Below are 24753 nucleotides of genomic sequence, written 5' to 3' on the forward strand. Positions count from 1 at the left end.
AGTAAATTCCCATGGAGATTGGGGCCTTGAAAGTCAAAGATAAAACACATTAATAAATCAATTAATGGCACCCACCAGTTAAAACCGACACCAGCAAATAAGTCAGCTTAAAAGCCCAAAGATTGTCTGAATAAAAATGCCTTTGTCCACTTGCAGAAGGACAAAGATGGAGCTAGCCTGGCCTCCTTGGCAGGGATGTCAAGAGCCTGAGAGAAGCCATCGAGAAGGCAAAGCTCATTCTCTCCATCTTCTGAAAAACACCCTCCAGTGATCTTGTTCGTCATGGTGTCAGCTCCAAGGCAAGAAGGAAAAACTATTCCAACCCAAGCAAGTCCTAGCTGCATTGCCAGTTATGAACCCCAGGCTCCTAAAGAAGTAAATGAGGGTGCAATCCTATTAGGATGGTCATAAGCCTCTGAATCTGGAGGATTATGGCTATTCAATGCAGAAGGGGAGGAGCAGTGGAGGTGATCTTCACCTCCACACTACTCCCACTGCATTTTTAGCTAGACAGGTGTTTTCACCTGTCTAGCTGGGGCTCTGCAGGGGGGGGGGAAGGAAGGAGGCTGGGGAGACCTGAGGATACATTGTCAGCCAGCCTGCCCAATCCCCTCCCTGCCCACCAGCACACCTGCTTTTCTTCCTCTCCGAGATTTGAGAGGCAGGGGGCAAGGAGCTCAGATTACTGGCTTCAAGCTCAGAACACTAACTCCGACCTTGGATCCAGGAATCTGAACTATGTTATAGTCCCCACAGACTACCTGGGGGTGGCATAGGATTGCTCCCTGACTATCCAGACTACTTTAGTGCTTCATTGTTTTCAAGGCAGCCTAAGGGAAACTAACTGAGAACTGTGTTTGACAACCATCTCAGTTCAAAAGCAGTAGAATAGTTTAAGACACCTTCTGGCTCACCCATGATGTCAAGCCAATGAATACTTCACAAATGACTAACACACAGCACCACTTCAAAAGTGAACGATGGAGGGTAGTTGTTAATGCAGTGCCAGGACCTCCTTGGGATTTCCTCCTCCTCCTCCACTGCACTTACTTCCTCCTCCTCCTCCTCCCCCCACCCCAAACTTCATCCCCCCCACCCACATCAGAAGGCTATTTCTTAACCACCTGCATTTGTGCATCTGAAAAGCCCAGCTACAAGCCTGCATTTTAAGAACAGTACATGCTGGAAAGCAAGTACACATCTGCAGCTTGCTTCTGACCAAAACAGAGGACTATCAGGCCATTTCTACAATGCCTTTTCCCCCAGGATCGTCCTGGGATCATCCCTGTCCATGCAAATGACACACAGGGGACCCGGGAGCAGGCAGGGACAATCCCTCCATTTTCCTGGGATAATCCTTAGGTGTAGAAAGGGCCTCAGTGTTGTATGTCAGGATCATTCTCCCCTCTTTGTTTGGCAAGAAATAGGGGAAGGAGAGAAAGTAATACACAGGCCTAACCTAAACAGTGAAAAGGATCTCCTGACGGTTCAAAATTGTTGAGAGCTAAGATGAAATGGGGGTGGAGGGGCTGTCATGAAAATGCCAGTCAAGATTGAAGTGGGACCCCTTCTCAAAAGATTTTCATGGTCTCACTACAAAAAGGGCGGAGAAACTGTTCTTAGAAAGGTTTCTGATTGGCTTGAATCACCCATGTGACTCACACAGGAAGCCATACCCTCACTCTAATGGGCTTCATCTGCCCATAGTAACCACCAAAGAGGTAAATCTGATCAGCTACATCGTTTGCTGATGTCATCCTGTCCAATGTATGATCCCTGATTGACTGGGCTCACTGAGCCAGAAAGAAGTGGAGGGGTGAGGGAATTGGCCAATGAAACTGTAGCAGAAGGGGGGGGGAAATGGGAGGTGAGAGTCTGGGAATGGTTGCAAGCAATCACCAAAAAAAGTGCAAGTGTGTGTGTGTGTGTGTGTGTGTATGTGTCAGAGAGAGAGAGAGAGAGAGAGAGAGAGAGAGAGAGAGAGAGAGAGAGAGAGAGAGAGAGAGAGATCAAATCACTTTTAAGGCCATAAATAAATAAATAACCAACAGTAGAGAACATACAACTCTGAAGAGGAAACACTTGCAACTGATTTATTGACATCATGCAGAGTGAAGTGGATGAGCCCGTGACAAAGTGCCCCAATACTGCTCAACTAGCTTTCTAAGAGCACTCTAGGAAGCCAACTTCTCTGTGTGCCCGATGAGAGTGTTTACAAATGGGCTTCCATGTCACCCAAAGCCAAGTTTTCACATGAAAAGGAGCTCTATAAAGAAGCGAGAGCCTTCGGACGAGGTTCAGAGGACAATCATGACTTCAGAAGCCAGCATTCCCCATGTGCCCAGTATTTGATTTCAGGCTGAAAGCCATTCAAGGAAGCCAAAACAAGCACAGCCATTCCTGCCTACTTCCACAGGTTTGCTTCATCGTGGAGTATCTTGCATATCCGACAAGACCAAAGGGGGGGAGGGGAGAAAAGAAAAAGAAAAGCCACACTGCTTCATTGATCAAAAGGGAGTTACTCAAGCCCGTTTAGGAGCGTTCAGAAGTTCTCAGTCAGACAAACAAGTTGCACACGTAAGTGGCATTTTTGTTTTTCGGTGTGTGTTCCACCGACGCCCATAACCCTTTTCTGGTACTCTGGGAAAGGTAACATTAAAGAATAGTTTGCAACAGAGCTCTTGTGTTTAGTTTGGCTTCAGGTGACAAAAATAAAATAATAATAATAATAATAAAAAGAGCTCAGTGCCAGGAGGTAAGATGAAGGTCACTCTGGGACTGATGGATGGGATCTTCATTGTGTGGAAGCCATGGCTCAAGCTAGGACTGGACTTTGGGGCAGATACTCAGGGCCCCACAGCACACTCCCTGCCCCCACAGATGACCACCAAGAAAGCAGCAGGTGATGGGGCAGTGGGAAACCAGCCTAGCACCAGCCCTTGAACTAGCGTGGGCATACTAGGGCCCCCTGGGGTTGGCACTATTCAATTCAGTATCCTTCCTGTAGTGATGGTATTCTGATTAAAATGAAAAACTGAACATGCTCAGAGTATTTCTTTCGGGGGGTTTTCATTGGGGATGGCAAACAGCTTTTTTTCCTTTTCTTTTGCTGCAATGTATCAGGAATGGAGAAGCCATTATAAAGCACGGAGTGGTCATGGATGGCATCAGAAGAGAAGTGCTCGTTGTGCACATCAGAACATATGTCTGTCCAAAGTTCAGGGTCTAAAATTACCTAGCTGCACTACTGCGTGGAGGACAGAAAACCCTTCAACTAAAGCCTCTTGATGGTCTGTGTCCCATAGATCACACTCACACAGATAGAGAGGGGTGGGGAGGGAGGAAATGGACACAGAAGACTGAAGACCTTGCCCTGGGGTTTCCAGAAAAGAGTCATGAGAAAGAGCCTTCCCTTTCTCAGAGGATAGGATAACTCCCCTAATTCCAGAACATTTGTGAACAAGTTGAAAAGCTTTGCTTCTAATACAGATCCCTTTGGGACCCCACTATTTACTTCCCTCAATTGGGGGAATTGAACATTTATTCCTACTCTCTGCTTTCTGTTCTTGGACCGGGTAGTGATCTGTCAGAGGACCTCTCCTCTTATTCCTTGACTGCTAAGTTTGCTCAGGAATCTGTGGTGAGGGGCTTTGTCAAAAGCCTTTGGAAGTCCTCCCCTTCCTACATGTTTATTGACATTCTGAAAGAACTCTAAAAGGTTGGTGAGACAGGACTTACCTTTGAAGAAGCTGTGTACTTCTATGTGCTTACTAATTTTATCTTTAATAATGCTTCCAATCAATTTACCCAGAACAGGCATTAAGCTGAATGGCCTGTAATTTCCCAAATCCCCTGTGGATCCCCTTTTAAAAATTGGTGTTACATTGGCCATCTTCCAGTCTTTTAATACAGAGGCTGATCTTAGGGACATATTGCATATTTTGGTTAGAAGATCAGCAATTTCATATTTGAGTTCTTTGAAAACTCTAGGATAGATACCATCTGGGCCCAATGATTTGTTTGTTTTCAGTTTATCAATAAGTTTGAGAATTCCATCTTTTGTCACCACTATTTGCCTCAGTTCCTCAGACTCCATTCCCGAAAACATCAGTTCAGGCACAGGCATCTGTCCTGTATCCTCTGCAGTGAACACCGATGCGAAGAATTCATTCAGCTTCTCTGCAATCTCATTGTCCTCCTTCAATACTCTTAACTCCATCACCATCCAATGTTCCAATTGTGTCCCTAGCTGATTTTCTGCTTCTGGTATATTTAAAGTATTCTTTATTGCTGGGAATCCCTCCCCAGAGCCCTTATTCACTCCAAACTACAATCACAGCCAAATTTTTATCCTGCCTGTCCTCCAGAGTAGGTCAAAGGAGCACTGCCCCCAAGCTTCTGGGTTGTTCCTCCCAACAACAATGTCTTATAAGCTGTTGCAAAACTTTGTAATTTCCACTTAATTATCAGAGTGTTGAACTGGCTGAAGTTAATAAACAAATGTTATCTCCATTAACCTTCAGCTTGATATCAATTGTAAGAGCCATTCTTAATACATAGGGGCTCATCAACATCGTAGTAAGCCAATCAACTCTGGGTTTAAAAGAACATGGGACAACAAACCTATAAACTCACTCTGACAATGACCTTCAAATTGTTCATTAGACACAGAGCAATTCTCTCCGACTATGTTTGCTACTCAGCCAGAACATAGGAGAACTCCCCTCGAGCTAAATTGGGCTAAGCAATGGACATCCCTTTGGCTCAAATTTGGAATGAGACCCCCAAGCACACGGACGCACGATATTGCAATCCAATCTCTGAATTTATATTACCTAAAATAAGCACTTTCTGATGTTTTCTGGAGCTGACATGCAACCAAGTCCACACTGCAACAAATTCTGGTAAGTGCAGTAAACAATAGAAATTACACGTCATTACACATGGAGAAACATTTGTTTAGCCTTCGTACACACAACTTTGAGTTGCCACGCAACTCACCAAAAGTCACAGTAAATAAAGTGGAGAATTTTTACGAACTGAGACAAGCGTTTGGTTGCATCTGCCTTTCCAGATCACACCCCAGCTGGACTTCCTCCTATGTCCCATTATTGTTTAGTGTCAAGGGCTTCTCAAAACTGTCAGCAAAAGATATTGAACTACTACAACACTCTCTGATGGGAAGGAGACGTTCAAGCCAGAAATTAATCTCAAACAGTATTTGCATTGTGGGGCCTAAACTACAATTTGGCAAGTTCAACAAAGGGATCACAAATGCCATTTCTCATGCACTCAAACATTAACTGATCATATTGCCTCATTCCCCATGGAGATGAGCAACCTGTGTCTAGTTTTTACCACTACAGACCACAGATAGATGCTCTTATGTCCCCAGAGTCTGAGCCTAGCAGTTGCAGGTTCAAGCATCTGAGAGATCCCAGGTGGTCAGCACAAACAGGGATCAGGCAAAAGGCAAGGTCTCAACAGTCCAGGTCACAGGCAACAAGGTCCCAATACAACACAGCAGACAAGGAGCAGGCAGGGGAGCGTCAGAGCTCAGTCGAGAAATACTCACACAAGGAAGCAGTCTGGAGTCGAGACAAGGAAAGCTGGATTTAGGAAGGTCTGGTTGACATTGTTTCCAACAACTCTCTCAGCCTTACACTGCTGTTTTTATGCAGAAGCTGTCCAAAGCCACAAGCAAGCCTCAGATGAAACAGTCCTCCTTGTGAGCAAGCCCCTATGTGTGAGTAGACCTTTTCTCATCTGGAGGCCTCAGGCAACAGGTGGATAAATGTAACAAACAGAAGGTCAAGCACAGTCAATCCATCAGCTACATTACTTGGTACAGAAGCAGTCCAAGGGTCCATAGCACAAACATCCATCACAGAGCAAGGCACGGGAAGCCAGGTAGCAGATACTGGAACTGGCAGAGGCAGTTTCCAGCAGCTCACAAGTGAGTGCTGTTATAGCTAAAGCTACGAGAACCCCACCCAGTACTCAGCTGCTTCTCATCAGAGGCTTATCAGATATCCTCCTCATGAAAAGAAACTAATTTACGAGCACTCCTTTTCAGTAAGCAAGCACTCCTTTGCCTGGCAACCACCCTCCCATGGTTTTTAAGCTGCCAGTGTTCTCGGGGGCTAGGTCATGGTCCAGCATCTTCCTCTGCCTCTGAACTCTCAGCTTCTCTAGCAAACAGATTCAAAGGCCTCATCCCTGAGGGTCCCGGATCATCTTGGCTACTGCCAGGGTCTTCTGAGGGGCCAACCAGCTCTGATGGTTGTGGCTCCTCCTCTGAAGATGACTCCAATGGTGACATGACATCTGGGACCATGACACTTATCACATGTGCAGTGCATGACTGTAAACTTCTCCTCTCATTCATTCCGTCCAAACAGTAATGTTGGGCAAATCATTGTTTTTCTTTTTTTGCTGGTGGGAATATGATCCTCCCACTGAACAGGGATGGCAGAGCTTTCCGCAATACGAACACTTTTGCCCACCTTCTAGTGCTGCCCGAAACTCAGCTCTCTGCCACTGTCCAGCTGTGTTGCATTCCAAAACTGCAGTCTGCCCCCTGTGTGATGTTTCTTATCACAGGCACCCAAATTACACCAGCTTTACCTGGAGCGGTAAGCAGAGAGGGGATGCTCTGCTTTTGCTCCATTTGGAAGACCTAAGGAAAATTCAACTATCAAGAGGGGCTAGTTTGGCCATGGTGGTGCAGGCACTCAAGGCGGCAATGCACTTTACAAGGGGTGCCATTGAGTCTGGTCTGGAAGCTACATCTAGTGCACCTGAAACCCAACAGTTTCAGGTGCCACTCCATAGCAGCATATAATACCTCTGCTGAAAGCCATACAGTGCTACCCAGCTGCTACAAGGCCAGGTTTAAGATTCTTATGCTAGGCTATAAAGCCCTGAACAATTTAAGACAAGAAAATTTAAGGACATGCCTTCTCCCTGTTCACTGAGGTCATTCTGGCACTGAGCAGGGGGTTGGACTCGATGGCCTTATAGCCCCCTTCCAACTTCTATGATTCTGTGATTCTGAGAAGGCCCCCCTGATGTGTGATCAGTTTTGCATTGATTGCTATTTTATTTTTATTTTTAAAACTTAGTTTTAGTTTTCCCCTGCTCTCTGTAGAAATAACGAAAGAATTTCAAATTGGCTTTCTGATGTTGTTCGATCTCCATACAGTGGCTGCTACCTCTTCAGCAACTCCCATTTGATAGAGAAATTCTTGGCAAACAGCTAAACACAGAGGCCAGGCGCCCCATCTCCTAAAAAGCATGGCTGAACGTTGCTGTAGAGTTTATCTATGGAGATGTGGAATTTGCATTTAAGAAGATAAAAGAGTTAAGTAGTAAAGTTAAGATGTGCCTATGCAAAAGATACATCCCATTAAAGTAGTTGGTTTTAATATTTACTGATGTACCTGCACTCTGAAATGATCTACCTGCTTCCTAGTCAGCGAAAATGGATTCTACAGCATTAGAAAGGTAACTGCTCACCTTCTATTATGCAATGGATTGAGGACATTCCATTTGAACAGGTGGTATATAGACACCGCTTGAGAATAGATATTTACACAGATATTCTTTGCGCCTTTTTTGAAGTTCTTAGAAAATTGTGTTTTCATATATATATATATATATATATATATATATATATATATATATTCATTCAGATCAATGTAGCTACCTCCCCCCCTCTCCACACACACACAATCTATGATTTTGTTTTGTTTTCTTAAAAAAAATACAATTAAAAATTAACAACACAACACTTCTTAGAAGCCATTTGTATGCCATTTGGAGCTTCTTGGAGGAATGGCAATGATTTTCGAAGACTTAATTCTGGACATTTTCTATTATCACTGACGATGATGATAGAAAATGGAAATATGGTTAATCACAATAGTTCCTTTCCCCCAAACCAAAAGATTTCACTTCCTAAAGCTTCCATCGATGTAGCTCTAAAGATTTTAAGACCTTCTGTAGAATTTGCGGTAATTTTGTTTCTTCTCTTTTTACCATGCAAAGCAGTGGTGATAATATTATTTCTCTTAACCTAAAGAGGGCAATCGTTTAAATAGGCCTCACAATTGCCAAAATGTTTAAGTGAAACATTTTGTTTAACTCCCCTCTCCCTCCAGTTTCTGTGCTGGCATCTTACATATGGGCTATCGTTGATGATGATGATGATGATGATGACGACAACATTTTTAATCCACCCTTCAGGGTGAATTGCCTTCACACTATAAAAATGTGGGCATACAATTACAATTAAACACACACACCAGTAGCAGCAGCTAATGATTTTTCGCACACCACGTGCAAACTAGAACAAATGAGTCTTCAGGATTTATTTTTATTTCTTATTTTTGATGTATCATTACTGTTGTTATTTAAATGTAAGGCCTGATGTAGAACTGATAAGGGTTTGGAGGAGTCTGTGGTGTGCCTCAGTAGGAAAGCAATAACAGAGACTATTCAGAATTTGAAGTGCAATAATGACTCCATGAGATGCTATAACTAGGTTTCAGTGTAGCTCTGTGTACACACGTTTAAAGAGCTGACGGGAGTGGCAGATGGCTTCAGCATCCTTGAAAATCGAAAAGTGCCACCCCTGTGTGTCAGTGGCAGGATCTACACTACTGCCTATAACGGTTTATAATGGTTATGACAACTGTTCAGGCCCAGGACACATTACATATACCGTTTTCACAACGTTTTTAAAGTGTTATATCCTGCTTGGTGTAGATCGGGCCTGCGAGTCCTGCCTCCACTACACTACTGCTAAACACTGGCTAAAAAAAGGAGGGAAAGTTAGAACTACTGTGACAGATGGTGTCTACTCTGGGCATTCCAATGATACCTTGACTTATCTGATACTTTTGCAAAAGGGTCTTGAGTTTCAAAGACTGAGCAAGAAGGACATTTCATTTTGATCCAACTGAAACCTGCATCAGAGAGTTAAATTCACTCAACGATTCCCATTTCTCGACAAGAAAGGATAAATAATTTGCAATCAATTTGACAGTTTCAGCTCAGGCAAGCAACACAGCTAGATCTTGGAGGCAGTCCATTGATCTCTCCGTACCAATGTTCGGTCTATGGCTTCCACATTTTGACAGCCTGGAAATGATAAAAGAAAAAAAAGCAACTTAGTTCAAAATGATTATCTGTCCCAAATGGGCACTCCAATCATTTTATCTAAAGGGCTGTTCTCTCTTGTTGTCTCTGTTTCTTATGTCAGCATTAGACACACACACACACACACACACACTGCTTCTAGTGTCCCCACCTTCAGAGGCTAATGATTTTGCAACCGATAACGGGGCCTTTTCAGAGGTGGCACTGGTCCACGGAATGCCCTCCTCAAAGACATCAAGTGGGCATCACTACATCTTTATGGGGGATTCCACCACCACCCAAAGAAAATATCAACTTCTGAGGAGGAATTTTCCTCAGGATCACAACATTGAAAGAAGGGGTTAAATTCCCTCTCCATACCTGCTCTGATCGCAATAATGATCAGCCCCCTTCCCCATTTAATTCTATTTGTATTTTTAGAAAACCTGCATGTTAAATACTAAGACATCTTTAACGTTATATCTACCGTATTTCTTCTATTGTAAGACGCCATCGATTCTAAGGCGCACACTAATTTCAGTGCCACCAACAGGGAAAAAAAGCTTTGATTTGAAGAAAAAATAAATTTCTTTGAACCTCTTTTATGATAATTTCTTAGAAAGAGCTGGGTTTTGGGGCCACTGAGCTGGGAGAAGCTTAGGGGTAAGCAAAAAACAGGCGCTTACCCTCCCAGCTCCTCCTCCCGGCTCGCGGCTGCTGCAGGAACTTCCTCTTTTGGCTGCCTGCCTGCACGTGGAGGAGAGAGACGAATGGAGCTGGAGCTGCCGCGTGAGAGCAGCTTCGGTGGAGCAGCACAGGTTTTTCCGCGGGCGTGAGGGGTTCCAGGCGGGACGCGCGCTTCCCAGCGCGGTGGCTGGAGGGGGGAACCGGTGCTTGGGGGCGGTGAGCCTCCTGACTCTTGGAGCCGCGTGTCTTCCTGGCACGCGGCTGACGAGGGCCGGAGCTGCACGGGGCGCGCTGTAGGCTCCAATCAGCCAGCAAAGCAATTTTAGAAAGCCCTGCTTGCTCAGCTTTCTAAAACCAATAAAGCTAAGGAGACTGGATGTTTCAGACCCTTTTTAATGGAATAGAGTCTTTTTGCATCTACCGTATTTCTTCGATTCTAAGGCGCCATCGATTCTAAGGCGCACCCCATTTTTAGACCTGTTTATTTAAGGAAAAAAGTGTGTCTTAGAATCGAAGAAATATGGTAGTTTGACCCTTCATTTGTGATGTTCTGTGATTTTATTGAAGATGGGTTTTTTTAATGACTTTTTTGAAAGTGTCTTGAAGTTCTATTATAATGGAAATGGTAACGGCTGGTGGATTCAACTTCAGTGGGGCTGTAAATCCATTCTGATTTTAATTCAGAGCTTTTTACATCGTGAAATAATAAAAAGTTCATTGCTCATTCGTACATAGCACCAGAGCTCGCCTCTTTTTTCTCCATTTTCCATTGGTGTTATTCCCCTTTACCCAGCAATTAATTCAGAACCAGCAAGAACTCTAAATCAACTATCCAAGGTGCTGAACTGTTTTAGGGATCGGGTTCAGAACTCCTTTAGAGTTTTGCTTGGTTCTGACGGAAACCCAGAATGGATTTGGAGCCACTGGCTTCCATTGAATGGAAAGGAAGTGTGCAAAGGGGATGGGCCACAGCTCAGTAGCAAAGCATAGGTGTTCCATGGAAAAGGTCCTGGGTTCAATATCTAGCATTTCCAGTTAGAAGGATCAGATGATAGGAAAGAACTTTGCATGAGGCACAAATCATTAAGTAGTACAGGCAGTTTATGTAACGTTCCACTGTGCAAGACTCTAATTTCCATGTTATGGGCTGTCCCTGCATTTCAAGGAGCATCCCAATATGACATACAAAAGGAGAGAAAACAAGCCCTAAACAACTTGGGACCAGGATACCTGAGAGAGCGCCTTCTCACCTACCAACCTGAGGTCATCCGAGGGCATGCTCCTGGTGGTTCCACATAGCCCCATCCTCCGATTGGAGTCCACCAGGGGAAGAGCCTTCAGCGTGGTGGCCCCCCCTGCCTCTGGAGGTCAGGCAGGCACCAACTTTGTATTCCTTTCGGTGCCTCCTGAAAACGTCATTATTCCAGGAAGCCTTTCCTTAACGACCAGCCATGCTTCACTGTACATGTTGCTGCTTTTAAAATCTATTTTAAAGTGTTTTATTCTGTTTTATCTTGTACACCACTCCAAAATTTTGAATGGGGAGTGGTATATAAATATTATAAATAAAAATAAAAATACTTTTAAAAATCCAGGTATATATTTTGCAACTTACCAGAGAGTGCCATTGCTAAGCGGAACTCTTCTTTCAATATCTGAAGGACTTCCTTCACACCTTCTTCACCCTAATTAAGTGAAAACATTTTACATAAACATAGATTTTGTGGTTCCAATTTTAAGGCAGGCAACACCCTCGATAAGGTATCAGACATATCTAGTAAACACCAATGGGACAAACTTGTTTGTTTTTAAATCCAGCCTACTGAAAATTTCAGCTGCTACTGTCGCTGGTTTTGAAGGTGCAGCCAGGAATGAACCTTCCTAGGTTCGATGTTTAATTCCATTGGGCGCTCCACTTGGGTCACGGAACAATATGTCTGGGTGCCCACAAGTTGGTTAATGGTCCTGGTTCAAGGTGCAATTACTAGTGCTATGCCAAATCATGCCCCCCCCCAACTTTGAGATTTTTTCTCTCGTCCTGTTAAACAGGTGTTGTTTTTAATGCCTCTTTCGCAGGGAGGGGTAGAATTTTGAATATTTTTTCTCTTTTGGGAAGGAGACAGGTTTTAAACATACCTTTTTCAGTTTGCGAGGTAGCTGAAGGAACTTCTAATTTTGTATATGCGTGTGCTTTTTTTACTTGAAAAATTCCTCCAGCATTTTATAATTTTTTTAAAAAAAAGAATGTCCCCAAGACAAGATTCTTTACAGACAGAGTTCTCCAGCCTGGCAGTACTTTTTGTATTCCCATGAGACCACGTGACCTTACCATCTCCTATAGGTATTTAGGAAGAACTCAGGCTGCAGAAATTTCTTTGCAAAGAGTCTTCTTGGGCTGCTCCAAACAAGAACAAAAAGGATTTTTTGAGCTTTAGAAAAGCTTTTGTTGTTGTTGTTTTTTGCTGCAAGAAAGAACAGAGTTTTTCTAAAGCTCTAAAAGCTGCATTTGCTCTTGCTTCGCAGAGAAGCTTCTTCAGCCCAGAAGCACTTTCTGAATGCCAATAGGAGAGGGCAAGGTCACATAGTCTCATGGGAGTTCAGAAAGAGCTGCCAGACTAGAGAAACTTCTCTATAAAGAGGTCTGTCCTGTTCAAAGTACATGGGGTGCTTTTAAAGTAAAAATAAAAATAGAAAGAAGACTCCTCAGCCACACTTAAAAAGGTAAGCAGAAATTCTGTTCTCCTCCCCAAGGAGAAAGTTTTTCAAAATTCTCACCTTCCCAGCCTCTTTTGCAAGAGTATTCATTTCACCCCCACCGCTCTCCCCATGAAATGCCAAAAGTGGAAGAAAGGAAATATTTGGCATAGCACTAGTAATGACTTCTCTTCTCCAAGGCATATACTGAGCATCAGTTACCCTATATTACCATATTTTAGTACATACAGATTAAGTTGGCTAGAATGGCACCATACAAAAGCATATGGATGCTGTAAAACATACTGACCCGGTTCGCACAGAATAAACAAACCCACAGTTTGTTAACTATGGATTGTCCAGGAGCACATAGAAGCAAGCGAACATATTGGCTCCCAAACACTCACCCACTTCCTGGGTTGTTGTCCATGATGTGCAAAACCTGGAACTCTTGGGTGTAGAGGGAGAAACAACCTAGAGTTTTAATGTAAGAAGAGAATACAAGCAGAACTACACCACCACCACCCTGCAAAATCCTGTGCACCCCTTCAATCTGCTCTGGGAACAGATTAGGGAGATTCAAAGGAGGGCTGCAGGGAGAAGGGAAGCAAGGGTAAGTCCACTCGTATGATATTGAAGTTAAGCTATGACCCCATTCAGACAACATGCTAAACCACGCTGCTTATCCACAAAATGATTAACGGAATGCATTCCATTAACCATTTTGTGGTTAAGCAGCATGCTTTAGCGTGTTGTCTGAATGGGGCCCCTATAGATGTAACCTGTATGGTATATAGATAATAGGGATTATTCTAGAGTGATGAAAGAGGTTGTTTCTCATGCTTCTTCAATTTATGTCTCAAACAGGAAGTCAAACATGAGCTGGGTGCAGCATTGACTGAACACTAGTGTTCAATCCTCAGTGTCCCCCCATCGTATTGAATGAACACATAAGGAAAATATTGGGGAGGATTTTTATAAGTTTGGAGTTCCACTTTTGATCAAGGTTTCAATTAATGGGGCAATTGCTACTTTAAAAGGTTGTGAACTTTGCCTTTGTCCAGTAGTACTCTGAAGACTGCCCAAATGTGAGGAGGGGTTGCAAAGGGAGAATCGTTTCACAAAATAGTAACTTCCATTTTACAAAATGGTGATGACCCTTGTTTCAACTCAGCATGTGTAGTTACGCATAGTATGCAACAACAGATCTGGCACCGTACCTTCAAGGAAACCTCCTGACTGAAAAATGAATGCACAGATCTGCTCTTGTTTCCAGTAACCACGGCAGTACTTATTCAATTACCTGAGAGGCAAGACCCCAGAGCACAGGTCTCCCTACAAACACTGCTCTGGCTCCGAGGGCCAGGGCTTTGAGGACATCTGTGCCTTTTCTTATTCCACCATCTACGAACACCTCCACCTTTCCTTCTACAGCTTCTACTATTTCGGGCAAGACCTCAATCTGTAAAATGGGGGGGGTGAGAGAGAGAGAGAAAGAGAAGGAACACCTTGTAAACATTTTCTAAACACTAGGCAAGAAGTTGAATGGTTTAACAACTGTCCTTTTTGTGTTCACGTGCTGTATGTGAACCTTTAAGCCATCCTTCACTAATCTAGTGTCCTTCAGATGTTTCGGATGACAACTTCCACCACTCCTGACCAATGGCCATCTTTGCTGAGGCTGATGGGTGTTGGTCTAAAACATCTGGAGGGCACCAGGTTGAGGAAAGCTGATTTAAATCCAATGTTAATTTAAAAGCTACACATTTAAAGCTCCAGTTACAGACATCCAAAAAGACCCACGGCATGGGTGAGCAGAAAGCACTTCTGCACATACTCTGGCTGATCACCCATTTCCCTAGCTGCATTCTGATGGCATGTAACAGCACTACTGACTCTCACTGTGGTCCCTTAATTCTCAACATCCTTGATTATGACAGTGTTCATCCTTCTCTCTTGCTACCAATCAGTTGCCACACCCTGTTGGCTCCTCCCCCGTGTGCATGCTAGTGTGGACTAAGGAACTCTGGGACTTGTAGTTCTTGAGAGAGAATATTACATAGGGTGCCCTCCAGATGTGTTTGACTGCAAGTCCTATCAACCCCAGCCAGCATGGTCAATGGTAAGAGATGCTTGGAGTTGTAGTCCAAATCATATGGAAAGCACCAGGTTGAGAAAGGCTGAACTACACCATAGCTCAAACAAAGATAATACATACAAAGCTACTCCACGTATCGCCCGAACAAACTGAAAAAGCCTTCGATTCTAAACTTCCACAGATTAGAATAACAAATATCCTCTCTGGAACAAGGCAAAATAATCACCTCCTAGGAGAATGGGCATTGTTGAACCATTCTAGTTGGCCAATGAAATCAGCTTATTTTGCACACTAAAACCTATGTCAAACAATTCAGCACATGTCAAACAATTCAGCTACTTGCTCAGGATCATAATTGGACATGACACAAAGCAATGACAGATGAGTTACAAGTCTTAAATCAGATGGCCACAATTTCGCCAAAGCCTAATATGTTGATGTGTAAGACAGCAAAGGAACATGTGTGTACACAAAGTGATGTTTTATACCCAGAAAGTGATGCTATAAGAGACAAGCAGGGACAAGACTCATTTCTTTGAAGGCAAAATCAAAACTTGCAAGTCCAATTTGCTTGTATATTCCAACTGAGGTTTTTCTAGTCATCTGGCACACAATAAAAGGGGTTGTTTTTCCTCTTTGGGTTTTGCTTGGCTGCCAGAAATACTTTGGTTCCACTTCAGCATATGTAGGGCTCACTTTCCCATCCAGACATCTTGTGCCAAGTGCTGTTACATGAGTATGACAACAAGCCATAATTAAGGGACACATTTCATCAATCTAACTAGACACTAGGAAACATTCACTCGTTTGGACTCAATTTGTTCTCAAAAAACAAAATTAAGTTAAGTCATTTAGTCGGGTTTCAAGAACCAAAGAGTTTCACTCAGTCTCCAAATAGCTACTTTTATTACAAAACTTGGTTAGCGCAGTGATAGAGCACATGTTTTGCATGCGCCAGGTCCCAGGTTCTAACTGGCATCTACATTTTAAAGGACAATCTTAGTTAGCAGTTGATGGGAAACATCTCTTCCTTTAAGCCCTGGAGAGCTGCTGTTAGCCAGAGCAGACAGTTCTGGGTTAAGCATTATATAATAGCTCATCATTCTATGTAGGGATGTAAGAAAAATTCATTTCAATTCCTCTTTGACCAGAATTTACCCAGTTCACTCTTCCTGGAAGCAAACATGAACCCAAACACAATCTACGCGCAAAAGTCCATACATTTCTCAGCCTGTGATGGGATTCACGGAACCAAAAGGTAATGCGCTTGGAAAATGCACACTTTTGAAAAATGTGCACAAAATTACTTTAATCAACGGCAAAAGAATGAGGACATTTCAAAACTGCACAGATGAGGTGTACATTTGAGGAAACAGGCATGAATAGGCACAATGGGCGGGGGTGGGGGAATGAAGCTTGCAATCTGAAATGAATCGAAATGAGCTTAAAGGTGACATTTGAAGAATTGCAACAGGTTTGGGTCTCTCTAGCCACATGAAGAAGTTATGAAGCTTGATTTTGTTCCAGTGTTTCATTCTTTAAAAATATATATTTATGGCCTACTGTGTCCTTTCATTTCAGAGCAGGTTTCAGACATTTTACCTAAAAATGTAAAGGGTTAGCATTCCAAGGCCTAGTAGTTTAAGAATCAAATGTACTGGGCTAAAAACCTATGAACCTTTATTCGGGAGCAAGTCCCCTTGAACACAGTGGAGCTGAATTTCCAAGTAAACATGTAGAGAATTGTGCTGCTTGATTGGCAAGCCCCAAAATTGTCTACAGTGTTTTATTTTATGGCTTTCATAAAGCCATGCAAATATTTTCTATTTCATAACCTCCGTCTCAGGCAGATCTGTGCTTGCTTCTCACTTCAAGAATTTCTCTCTTGCAAAGGAGCCAGAAAGGGGCCACTGGCTGCAGCAACACCTGTCTGGAAAAGCGGAGAGGTTGCCGTGACCAGGGAGAAGGAAGTTGCACTATAAGGTCACAGCCCTTGCAAGGTGTGAGGGATAGTGGATCTCAGGACAAATGGGGTTTCTGGTGTGTATTATGAGAGAAAACAGTTTTAGAAGTGTGTATTTTCTGAGAAAAGAATATGTACTGAAATACTAATTTTTGTGCAGACGTTTAAAATTCAAATTAATACAAAAACAGGATGGCAGAATGGAATGGATTTATTGAAGAACACGTGCCTAAGGAGGTCGTGGCCTCTCCCACACTGGAGGCCTTCAAGAGGCAGCTGGACAACCATCTGTCAGGGATGCTGTAGGGTGGATTCCTGCATTGAGCAGGGGGTTGGACTCGATGGCCTTATGGGCCCCTTGCAACTCTACTATTCTATGATTCTATGCAAAATTTACATGCATCAGAAACAAGATGTTTCTGAAACAACTTGTTTCAGAAACAAGTTTCGGATCCATCCATCTCTACCTTCACACTGGCTTACATAGTTGTATATAATCCATCAGTTTGACTCTCCAGGTATTTAGTGTGTAACTCTTCATCCAGGGCCGGTGCCAGACTATTTTACGACCTAGGCAGGTGAGCTGCTTTCACCCACCTACACCCACCCCAGCGTACCAGGGCGCGGGGCACCATCTCACCTGCCCAGCCGAAGCGAAGCCAGGATGCTGGGGTGGGGTGGCTTTGGAATGGCACGCCCGGCCAGAAGCCGCTCTGGGAGAGTGACTTCCGGGCGTGCCATTCCGAAGCCGCCCACCCGCCCCAGCATCCTGGCTTCGCTTTGGCTGGGCACCCAGCCAGCCAAAGCGAAGCCAGGACACTGGAGTGGGGGGGAGGGCATGGCTTCATTTCGGCTGGGTGGGCTCCCAGCCAAAGCAAAGCCAGGACGCTGGGGCGGGCGGGCAGCTTCGGAACGGTGCGCCCAGAAGCCACCTTCTCAGAGCTGCTGTGGGAGAGCAGCTTCTGGGTGTGGTATTCGATGACCCCTTACCTTGCGCTCTAGGCGGCCGCCTGAGTGGCCTCTATGGTAGCGCTGGCCTTGTCTTCATCCTTGCCTACGCTACTCAGAATGAGACTAAATTCCACCCCCTGCACAGCCTCTGAGCAGGGCAATGCAGAAACTTCCCTTGGATGAAGACGTTCCACATCTCCCCATCAAGCAAAACACAAAAGTTCCTCCTTAGGCACATGAGAAGCATGGGCAACAGAAAGACCATTGTCCATTGCACTGTTTCTCTTGTGGATTGCATTAGAAATAGCTATGGATTATAGGATGAATTAAGTTATAGAAATATGCTCAAGTGAGCAGATGATTGTTTTTTAAAAAACAAACAAACAAAAAGACCAACTATTGGGTGCGCATTTTAATTTGTATTTATTATAGTTTTAAATTGTACATTGAATGCTGTTTTTCCCCCTCTCTTCTCCCAGGCATTTAACAGTATTTAGCAACATATGCTAAGTTTTTTTTTTAATGGATCCCAGAACTGTTGTTGTTTAAATGGATACTGTTGTTTCATACTGTTGTTTTTATATTTTTGATGGTTTAAAATTTTGTATACCTTTTAATATTCACTGTTTTTAACTTTTGTAAACCGCCCAGAGAGTTTCGGCTATGGGGTGGTATATAAATTTAATAAATAAATAAATAAATAAAAGACTGTGCTTGAAAGCATTTTATAGGAGCTAATCAAATCTCAATTTTTCAAAAGCAAAGCAGTATGAATATTAAAGAATCAACAGGAATCAGGTCCGAGATTCTGGATAGGTTTAGTGTGTTTATCATTAATGTTTGCATCTCCTCTGCACAAACTATTTGAAATAGCTCTGCTATCTTTAGCCAGGTTGAACCAAATCCAGCCACACTGTCTGCTTTATGCCTTGTAACGGACGCATAGTAAGACAGACTGGATTAGTATGTCATTAAAAAAGATAATTCAGGTTAACACTGCTAAAAAATATACCCAAAGTTTAATAGTATTTCCCTTTATTAGCTAAGAGCTAATCAGGAAACAATCCTTATTTATATAAAATGCAGCAGCTAGACTGCTGGCGGGTACATCTTATAGAGACCACATAACACCAGTCCTAAAGGAACTACACCGGCTGCCTATATGCTTCCGGTCGGAATTCAAGGTGCTGGTAATGATGTTTAAATCCCTAAACGGCTTGGGACCTCGATACTTGAGAGAGCGCCTCTCCTTATATATGCCTGCCCGAGACCTCAGATCTGTTGGAGGAGCCCTTCTGCGCATCCCACCAGCGCAACATATACGCTATGATGGGACAAGGGAGAGGGCTTTCTCTGTTGTGGCACCCCGACTGTGGAATGCCCTCCCCCTGGAGGCCCAATTGGAGCCAACATTGATTGCATTTTGATGCCAAGTAAAAACATGGCTTTTTAACAAAGCCTTTGATGGTTAAACTCACTGGGACATTGTTTTAACTGTTTTAACTGCTTTTATTGCTTTTAAATTATATATTGTTTTAACCTGGATCATGGTTTAATGTTTTTAACTGTGTATATTTGTTTTATACTATATGTTTTTATCTGTACGCCGCTCTGAGATCTTAATGATATAGGGCAGGATATAAATGTTTTAAATAAATAAATAATAAATAAATAAAGAGAAATTTCTGCAGTTATAAGAAAAATGCCCAGAGAACAAAAGCCAACACAACACAGCAAATGTTTCTGCTTTCAGCTGGTTTTCCAAAAAACATAGGCTAGTTACACATCTATAATGTGAGCACTAAAGCACCCTTGAAAGCCACACATATTTTCTCGCTTTAGTAAAATAAAAATGGCTTAATTGCCATTGCTGTATTTAAATAATTGTCAGTCTCCATGACCAACTCTAAATCGTTCCTCCAGTACTTACAGTGGCTGGAACCCCGTCCAACTGGCGCGCGCCGTGATTAGACACCAAGATTCCATTTACACCACGCTTCATGGCTTCTCTAGCATCGTCAGCTGGGGGAGAAAAACAAGCATTGGGCCTTTACAAGTTGCAGCTGTCATTGTGGAAACATCCGTAAAAATCTTCAATTGACACACGGAATGGAGACCAGCTTTTCAGAAGGAGGTTACATAAGGAGTGCTATTCAGGGCTATGTTAAATAGTGACACCTAGAACCAAGTGAAAGTTAATAGTTTGATTGTCTCCCAAGTCAAGGGTATCATGCATTGCTCTAAATAAGACCCTCCTTGGAAGAGCTGATAAGCATCCATCCCATGGTTCACATCTCCATCGAAACCAGCTCTTTGGTGGAGAGATTTATTGCAGACACAAATTAATGGTAACTGCAATCATCCGTGCACTTAATCTAATCACTTCATGATGTTCGAATGGCTTTGGATTAATTACAGAGAAAGAAAGAGGCCTTGTAATTCCATAGATCATATGCAATCCAGAGAAGAATGCATGGGTCTGTACATACAGTGCGTGGAGCAAGTTCAAACATACCCATATCCTATCACATCTGCTCTCAACTTTAGTTGCAAGCCAATGTCAGTTCTTAAATCTGCTTTAAAAAGAATGAAATTTCCTATGTATTTATTATAGCAGTCTGGGCCAAACCTTAGCCAGTGTTAAGGTAACCTTATATTTCATTTCAGGCAAGGAGATGTACTCTAGCCTGCCCCCACCCACCCATCCCTCTCAAAAAACAAACCATAACCCTTTAGAAAGAGTGATATCATGCTATAAAACAAAGCATCCCTTTCAATGCATTGAAGCAGCTTGTTTGGACTTCTACTCCCATCAGCCCCCATGGCTACTGATCAAGAATTCTGGGAATTGTAACCCAAAACATCTGGAGGGGACCAGGTTGGGGAAGGCTATATTGAAGCATGAAACTGCTGAAGACCACGCTGTTCCTGGTTTTTAAAAAAGGGATAACAGGGAACATTTTTGCTATGCATGTGTATTGCCTGAATAGGCTCTGTGTTATATGCATGTGTGTGTTTAACACAGCACACACACAGTGGTACGCTGAATTTTTTTTAAGTCCAGGCACTCATCATGACAGCCCACATCCCGAAGGAGAGTCCAAAACTGCAGGCACCTGCATTAATCCATATCAACAATCCAGTTCCAGTATTTTTCATCTATTAGGAGCAGGACTTTTGCAATGATCAAGCCATCTCAAAATACTTTAGAACAAGGAAAACCATGGGTGTCTCTACCCAGGCTTTCTTTAAATCATGTTGCCTTACTAGGGCTTTATGCTTCCTGCTTTTTTTGTAATGGGCTGTATTATATGGGAAGAGAAGGGAGACCATGTGGTTTGAATTGCTGACTATGTGGTTTGTAATTGAAAACTTCCCCTCTTCTTGGTGCTCATATACTTGAATGGGACATCGCCCTCTCTAGTGAGTGCTTTGTAGTGCAACTTTGGCCGCACACATTAGGAAATCCTGCAATATTTCAGAAGAATCGAGATATCCAGGGGTGTTTTCTTTTAAGAACAGATTTACTGGGGGAAAGCACAAGAGACATCCTGAAAGTTAATGACTTAATGTAAGGGACCCGCAAACATCCGTGAGTGGACAATCATGAGCATGCACTAAATTGATTGTGTAGAGACAGCCTATATTGTTGGTGGGCAAATCCATTTCCCCCCCCCATCTATCTGGAATGGTTCCAAATGAGGCTAATTATACTGCTATCAGCCTGTCTCATTCACAGGATTTTACAGGGGGTCCAGGTGAGGACATCCTTCAACTCATATCCCTCCCGTGTTTTCCCACAGCTTCCATCTTTTTTCTTACTGCAGAAAATCTGTTAGTGGGGGAAACCAAAACTGCTGCTCAATGCCTTCTGCCTATAAATAGTCCTCTTCCTTGGGGCACTGAAATTTCCTGAATACATCTATATGAGCTCTTGACTGGTGTTTTTTTTTTTTACACTTTCCAATACTGAGAGTGACAATGAGGCTGGTAAAACGTTCATTTACTACTCAGTTTGCATCTTTAAAGCCAAGGAGGCACAACTGCCATTTATATCAACATTTTGCTCCTTCCCTGGTCCAGCCTTTGGTACCTCTTTAACAAATAGGCATTTCACAGGTGGCTTTCTGCAAAAAAAGCCCTGTCCTTTTTATTTATTTATTTACTTATTATTTATTTATTTATTTATTTATTTATTTTGGACCGGTTATTGTGTAGCTTGGATATTTAGATTTTTTAAAAATACATATTATGGGCATGGTTAGACAGGGCGATATCCCAGGGAATGCCCTGGGATCGTCCCTGTGCGTTCACACATGATGCACAGGGGATCCCGGGAGCAGGGAGGGATGATCCCTCCCTTGACCTGGGACATCGCCCTACCCTTTCAGCCTGCTTTTTCAATGGTCCCGGGATGATCCCGAGACCATGGAACGTGTGGCCAGGCATCACAGGTTGTCCCGGCTCCTCGTGAGTAACCACGAAGAGTCAGGACCTGGGCATGTGGCACAGGAGCTCTGTGCCCATCGGGGGTGGGTGAGGGGAGTGGGATTTTTTTAAAAAAACACACCACCTCATGTTTGGCGTTTGAGCGCTCGTGTGCTCCTTCTCCTTTTAAAAAAAATAACAAAATGGCGGGTGCGACGTCCTCTTCCTCCTAGGATGTTGTGCGCCAGGTGTAGACAGAGGGGGAGATCTCACGATAACCATATCGCGAGATCCTCCCCCCTCCGTCGCACTAGACTTGGTAGGTCTAGCCACAGCCTATGTTTACAATGTCATTTTATTCCATTTGGCCTTTTTTTTAATCCATCAAACCATTTAGGAAAACAGCTATAAACATCTCAGAGCTGATACCATGCTTGCTCAGGTCGCATGTCTCTAAGCACGTGTGCACACTACTCTGTGTTCAAGGTCACAAAGCCTTCCTGAACATGGATGTCAGAGAGATCCACAACGGACTGAAATGAGTTCTGATTTCTATGAATCCGACCTCCACCTTCCGCAACAGACTGGCTTTTTCAGAGTAGGGTGACCATATTTTGGAAACCAAAAAGGAGGACAACATGGTCGCCCCCAAGGGGGCGTGTCCAGCACCAAGGGGGCGTGCCCACCCGAACATAGCCTTGGTCACATGTCTGATTTTACAGCACACATTTAAGACAAATCTGTTCTACATAACATCTTAATGTTAAAATCACTGAAATAAAGAACAAGTGAGAGATTCAATGTATCTGAAATTAATTTCACTCACTCCTACTTTTGTAGGTTTTGCTGTACTTTGAAGCTTTTGCTATACTCTGTGTGTTACATTCTCCCCTTCCCTCAAATATCTTCTCTGACTGTATCTTCACTCATTGCAAGCTGCTGTTGTTGTTAACAGGGTTTGCTACTGGCCCCAGATCTGTTTCAAATTTGGTGTGCTAAAGCTCTACGTAAATCCTATCATGGTACAAAGTTTCATCTCTTTATCTTTAAAAATGATGATTTTAAAAATAATAATTTTAAAACTTCAATTTTTAAAAAATTCCTAAAAAACCAATGGATGAACGGATCTGTTTCAAATTTGGTATGACTAAAGCCCTTCCTAAGAGCTACCATTGTGCCAAGTTTTATGTCTTTATCTTAAAAAAATGACAGAGTTATAAGCATTTTTGTTAATTCCCATTAGAGCTGTTCTTTGGGGCGGGGGGGAATCCGGATTTCCTCTCCCCCTCCCGGATCTGTCATCAAAAACCCGGGCAAATCTGGGCAAATTTGGTCATATGGTCACCCTATTTCAGAGACACAGAGGTTCTATGGACCAGTGGACCAGTTTTTCACTTTTGGAGCAGATTTGAACTAATGCACATTAGTGCTAATTCACATTAAATAATGTACATGTGCACATTAGCACAAGTAGAATGAAATTCTGGTAAAACAATCTGATTCCATCAAGGAGTAGACAATGGAACAAAAGACGCCCGACAATCTGTGAGACACAGACAGACCAGATTTAACAAAAACTGTACATTTCTTTTTCTGAAGTACGGACAACTCGCCGGGGGTGGGGGGTCGGGAGATTTAGTTCACGTGCTGGGTGGAATTTTCCCCACTGTGGGTCTAGATCGGTTCTGACAAGGGACAGGCTGCTCTCTGCCAGTAGAGCTGGCTCAGAAACTAGCCCAAATAGATAGGAGAACAGTCCAGAGTCCAGATAGCAGAGGGCCCTTCTAAGGTACTTGGGAGGAAGCAGCACAGACCCAAACACAGCCTTTCAAGGAAAGGGGCTTTATTAAGAAAAGAAAACAAAAGGCAGTCCATTAGTTAATGGTGAAGGCTGTCCCAGAGATGGGAGGGGGAGAAGTGACAGAGCAGCAAGCCAAAGAGGCTGCAAGGTGAAGTTTTGGCATTTGGTGGAGAAACTGAGGTGGCTGAAGAAGTGACAATGAAAGGCCGGCAGGAGAGAGAGTTAGGGTTTATGCTCCATCCAAAACACCAGAACAGGAATCCTTCACATGAATCCAAGGGGGGATCTACACTACTGCTTTAAAGCGCTTTATAACAGTTTTGACAACTGTTGGGGCCCAGGACACACTCCATATACAGGTTTCAAAACCTGTATTAAAGCGCTTCAAAAGCAGTAGTGTAGATCCCCGCAGGCAAACCAGCAAAAAGGGACTTTCCTCGGCCATACCAAGGCTATGCTGGGTGGAGTATACTAGAAGTGGGAGTATTGGGGGGCGGGGGGAAGGGCACCCAAAGCGAAGATTCCTGACACGGTCTGGCTACGTTCATTCCAGCAAGACCTCTTCTAGAATCGCCTAGAATTCAGGGGTCTAGAGATGCAAAAACAGGCATCCAGATGGGAGCTCTGAAAACTTAATCAGGCAGAGCGTCTGCCAGCAACCTATGGAGGACAGATGGGAAACCTTTAGAAGACACACTCAGTTCAAGGAATCTCAAACAGTTACAGGGCTACGCTATATATGTCTACTCAGATGTAGGTCCCATTGAGTTCCCAGGTAAGCAGGTATAGAATGCCAGCCTTGAAGTGGTATAATCAGTAGAGTAGTCTTGTTCTAGAATATTGATTTTCAGGTGAACAAAAGAAAGACTATAATCTCTTCCTGCTTAATAAAGGAAGCGGGTCTGAGCTTTCAGTCATATTTAAAGCACTTCTGATAGAGCACATCCGAAATCTCAGAGCTCTGAGCCATTGGTGATCAAATATTGCTTT

At 43.3% G+C, this 24753-nt stretch overlaps 1 protein-coding gene across 1 annotated transcript in view; it reads right to left on the minus strand.

Annotated features, from left to right (window-relative positions):
- Positions 1-8357: 8357 nt before the first annotated feature.
- The window catches only part of HAO1 (hydroxyacid oxidase 1), a 34035-nt gene continuing 17639 nt past the window's right edge, over positions 8358-24753 (minus strand). Inside the window, exons 5-8 of the mRNA XM_063125313.1 lie at positions 19465-19556; positions 13826-13984; positions 11444-11513; positions 8358-9144 (exon numbers count right to left, since the gene is read on the minus strand). Of these exons, the coding sequence (XP_062981383.1) occupies positions 9074-9144; positions 11444-11513; positions 13826-13984; positions 19465-19556 (392 nt within the window). The 3' untranslated portion in view covers positions 8358-9073. The remainder of the gene's footprint in view (positions 9145-11443; positions 11514-13825; positions 13985-19464; positions 19557-24753) is intronic.

This window comes from Elgaria multicarinata, chromosome 4 (genome assembly GCF_023053635.1).
Source record: "Elgaria multicarinata webbii isolate HBS135686 ecotype San Diego chromosome 4, rElgMul1.1.pri, whole genome shotgun sequence".
Lineage (NCBI taxonomy): Eukaryota > Metazoa > Chordata > Lepidosauria > Squamata > Anguidae > Elgaria > Elgaria multicarinata.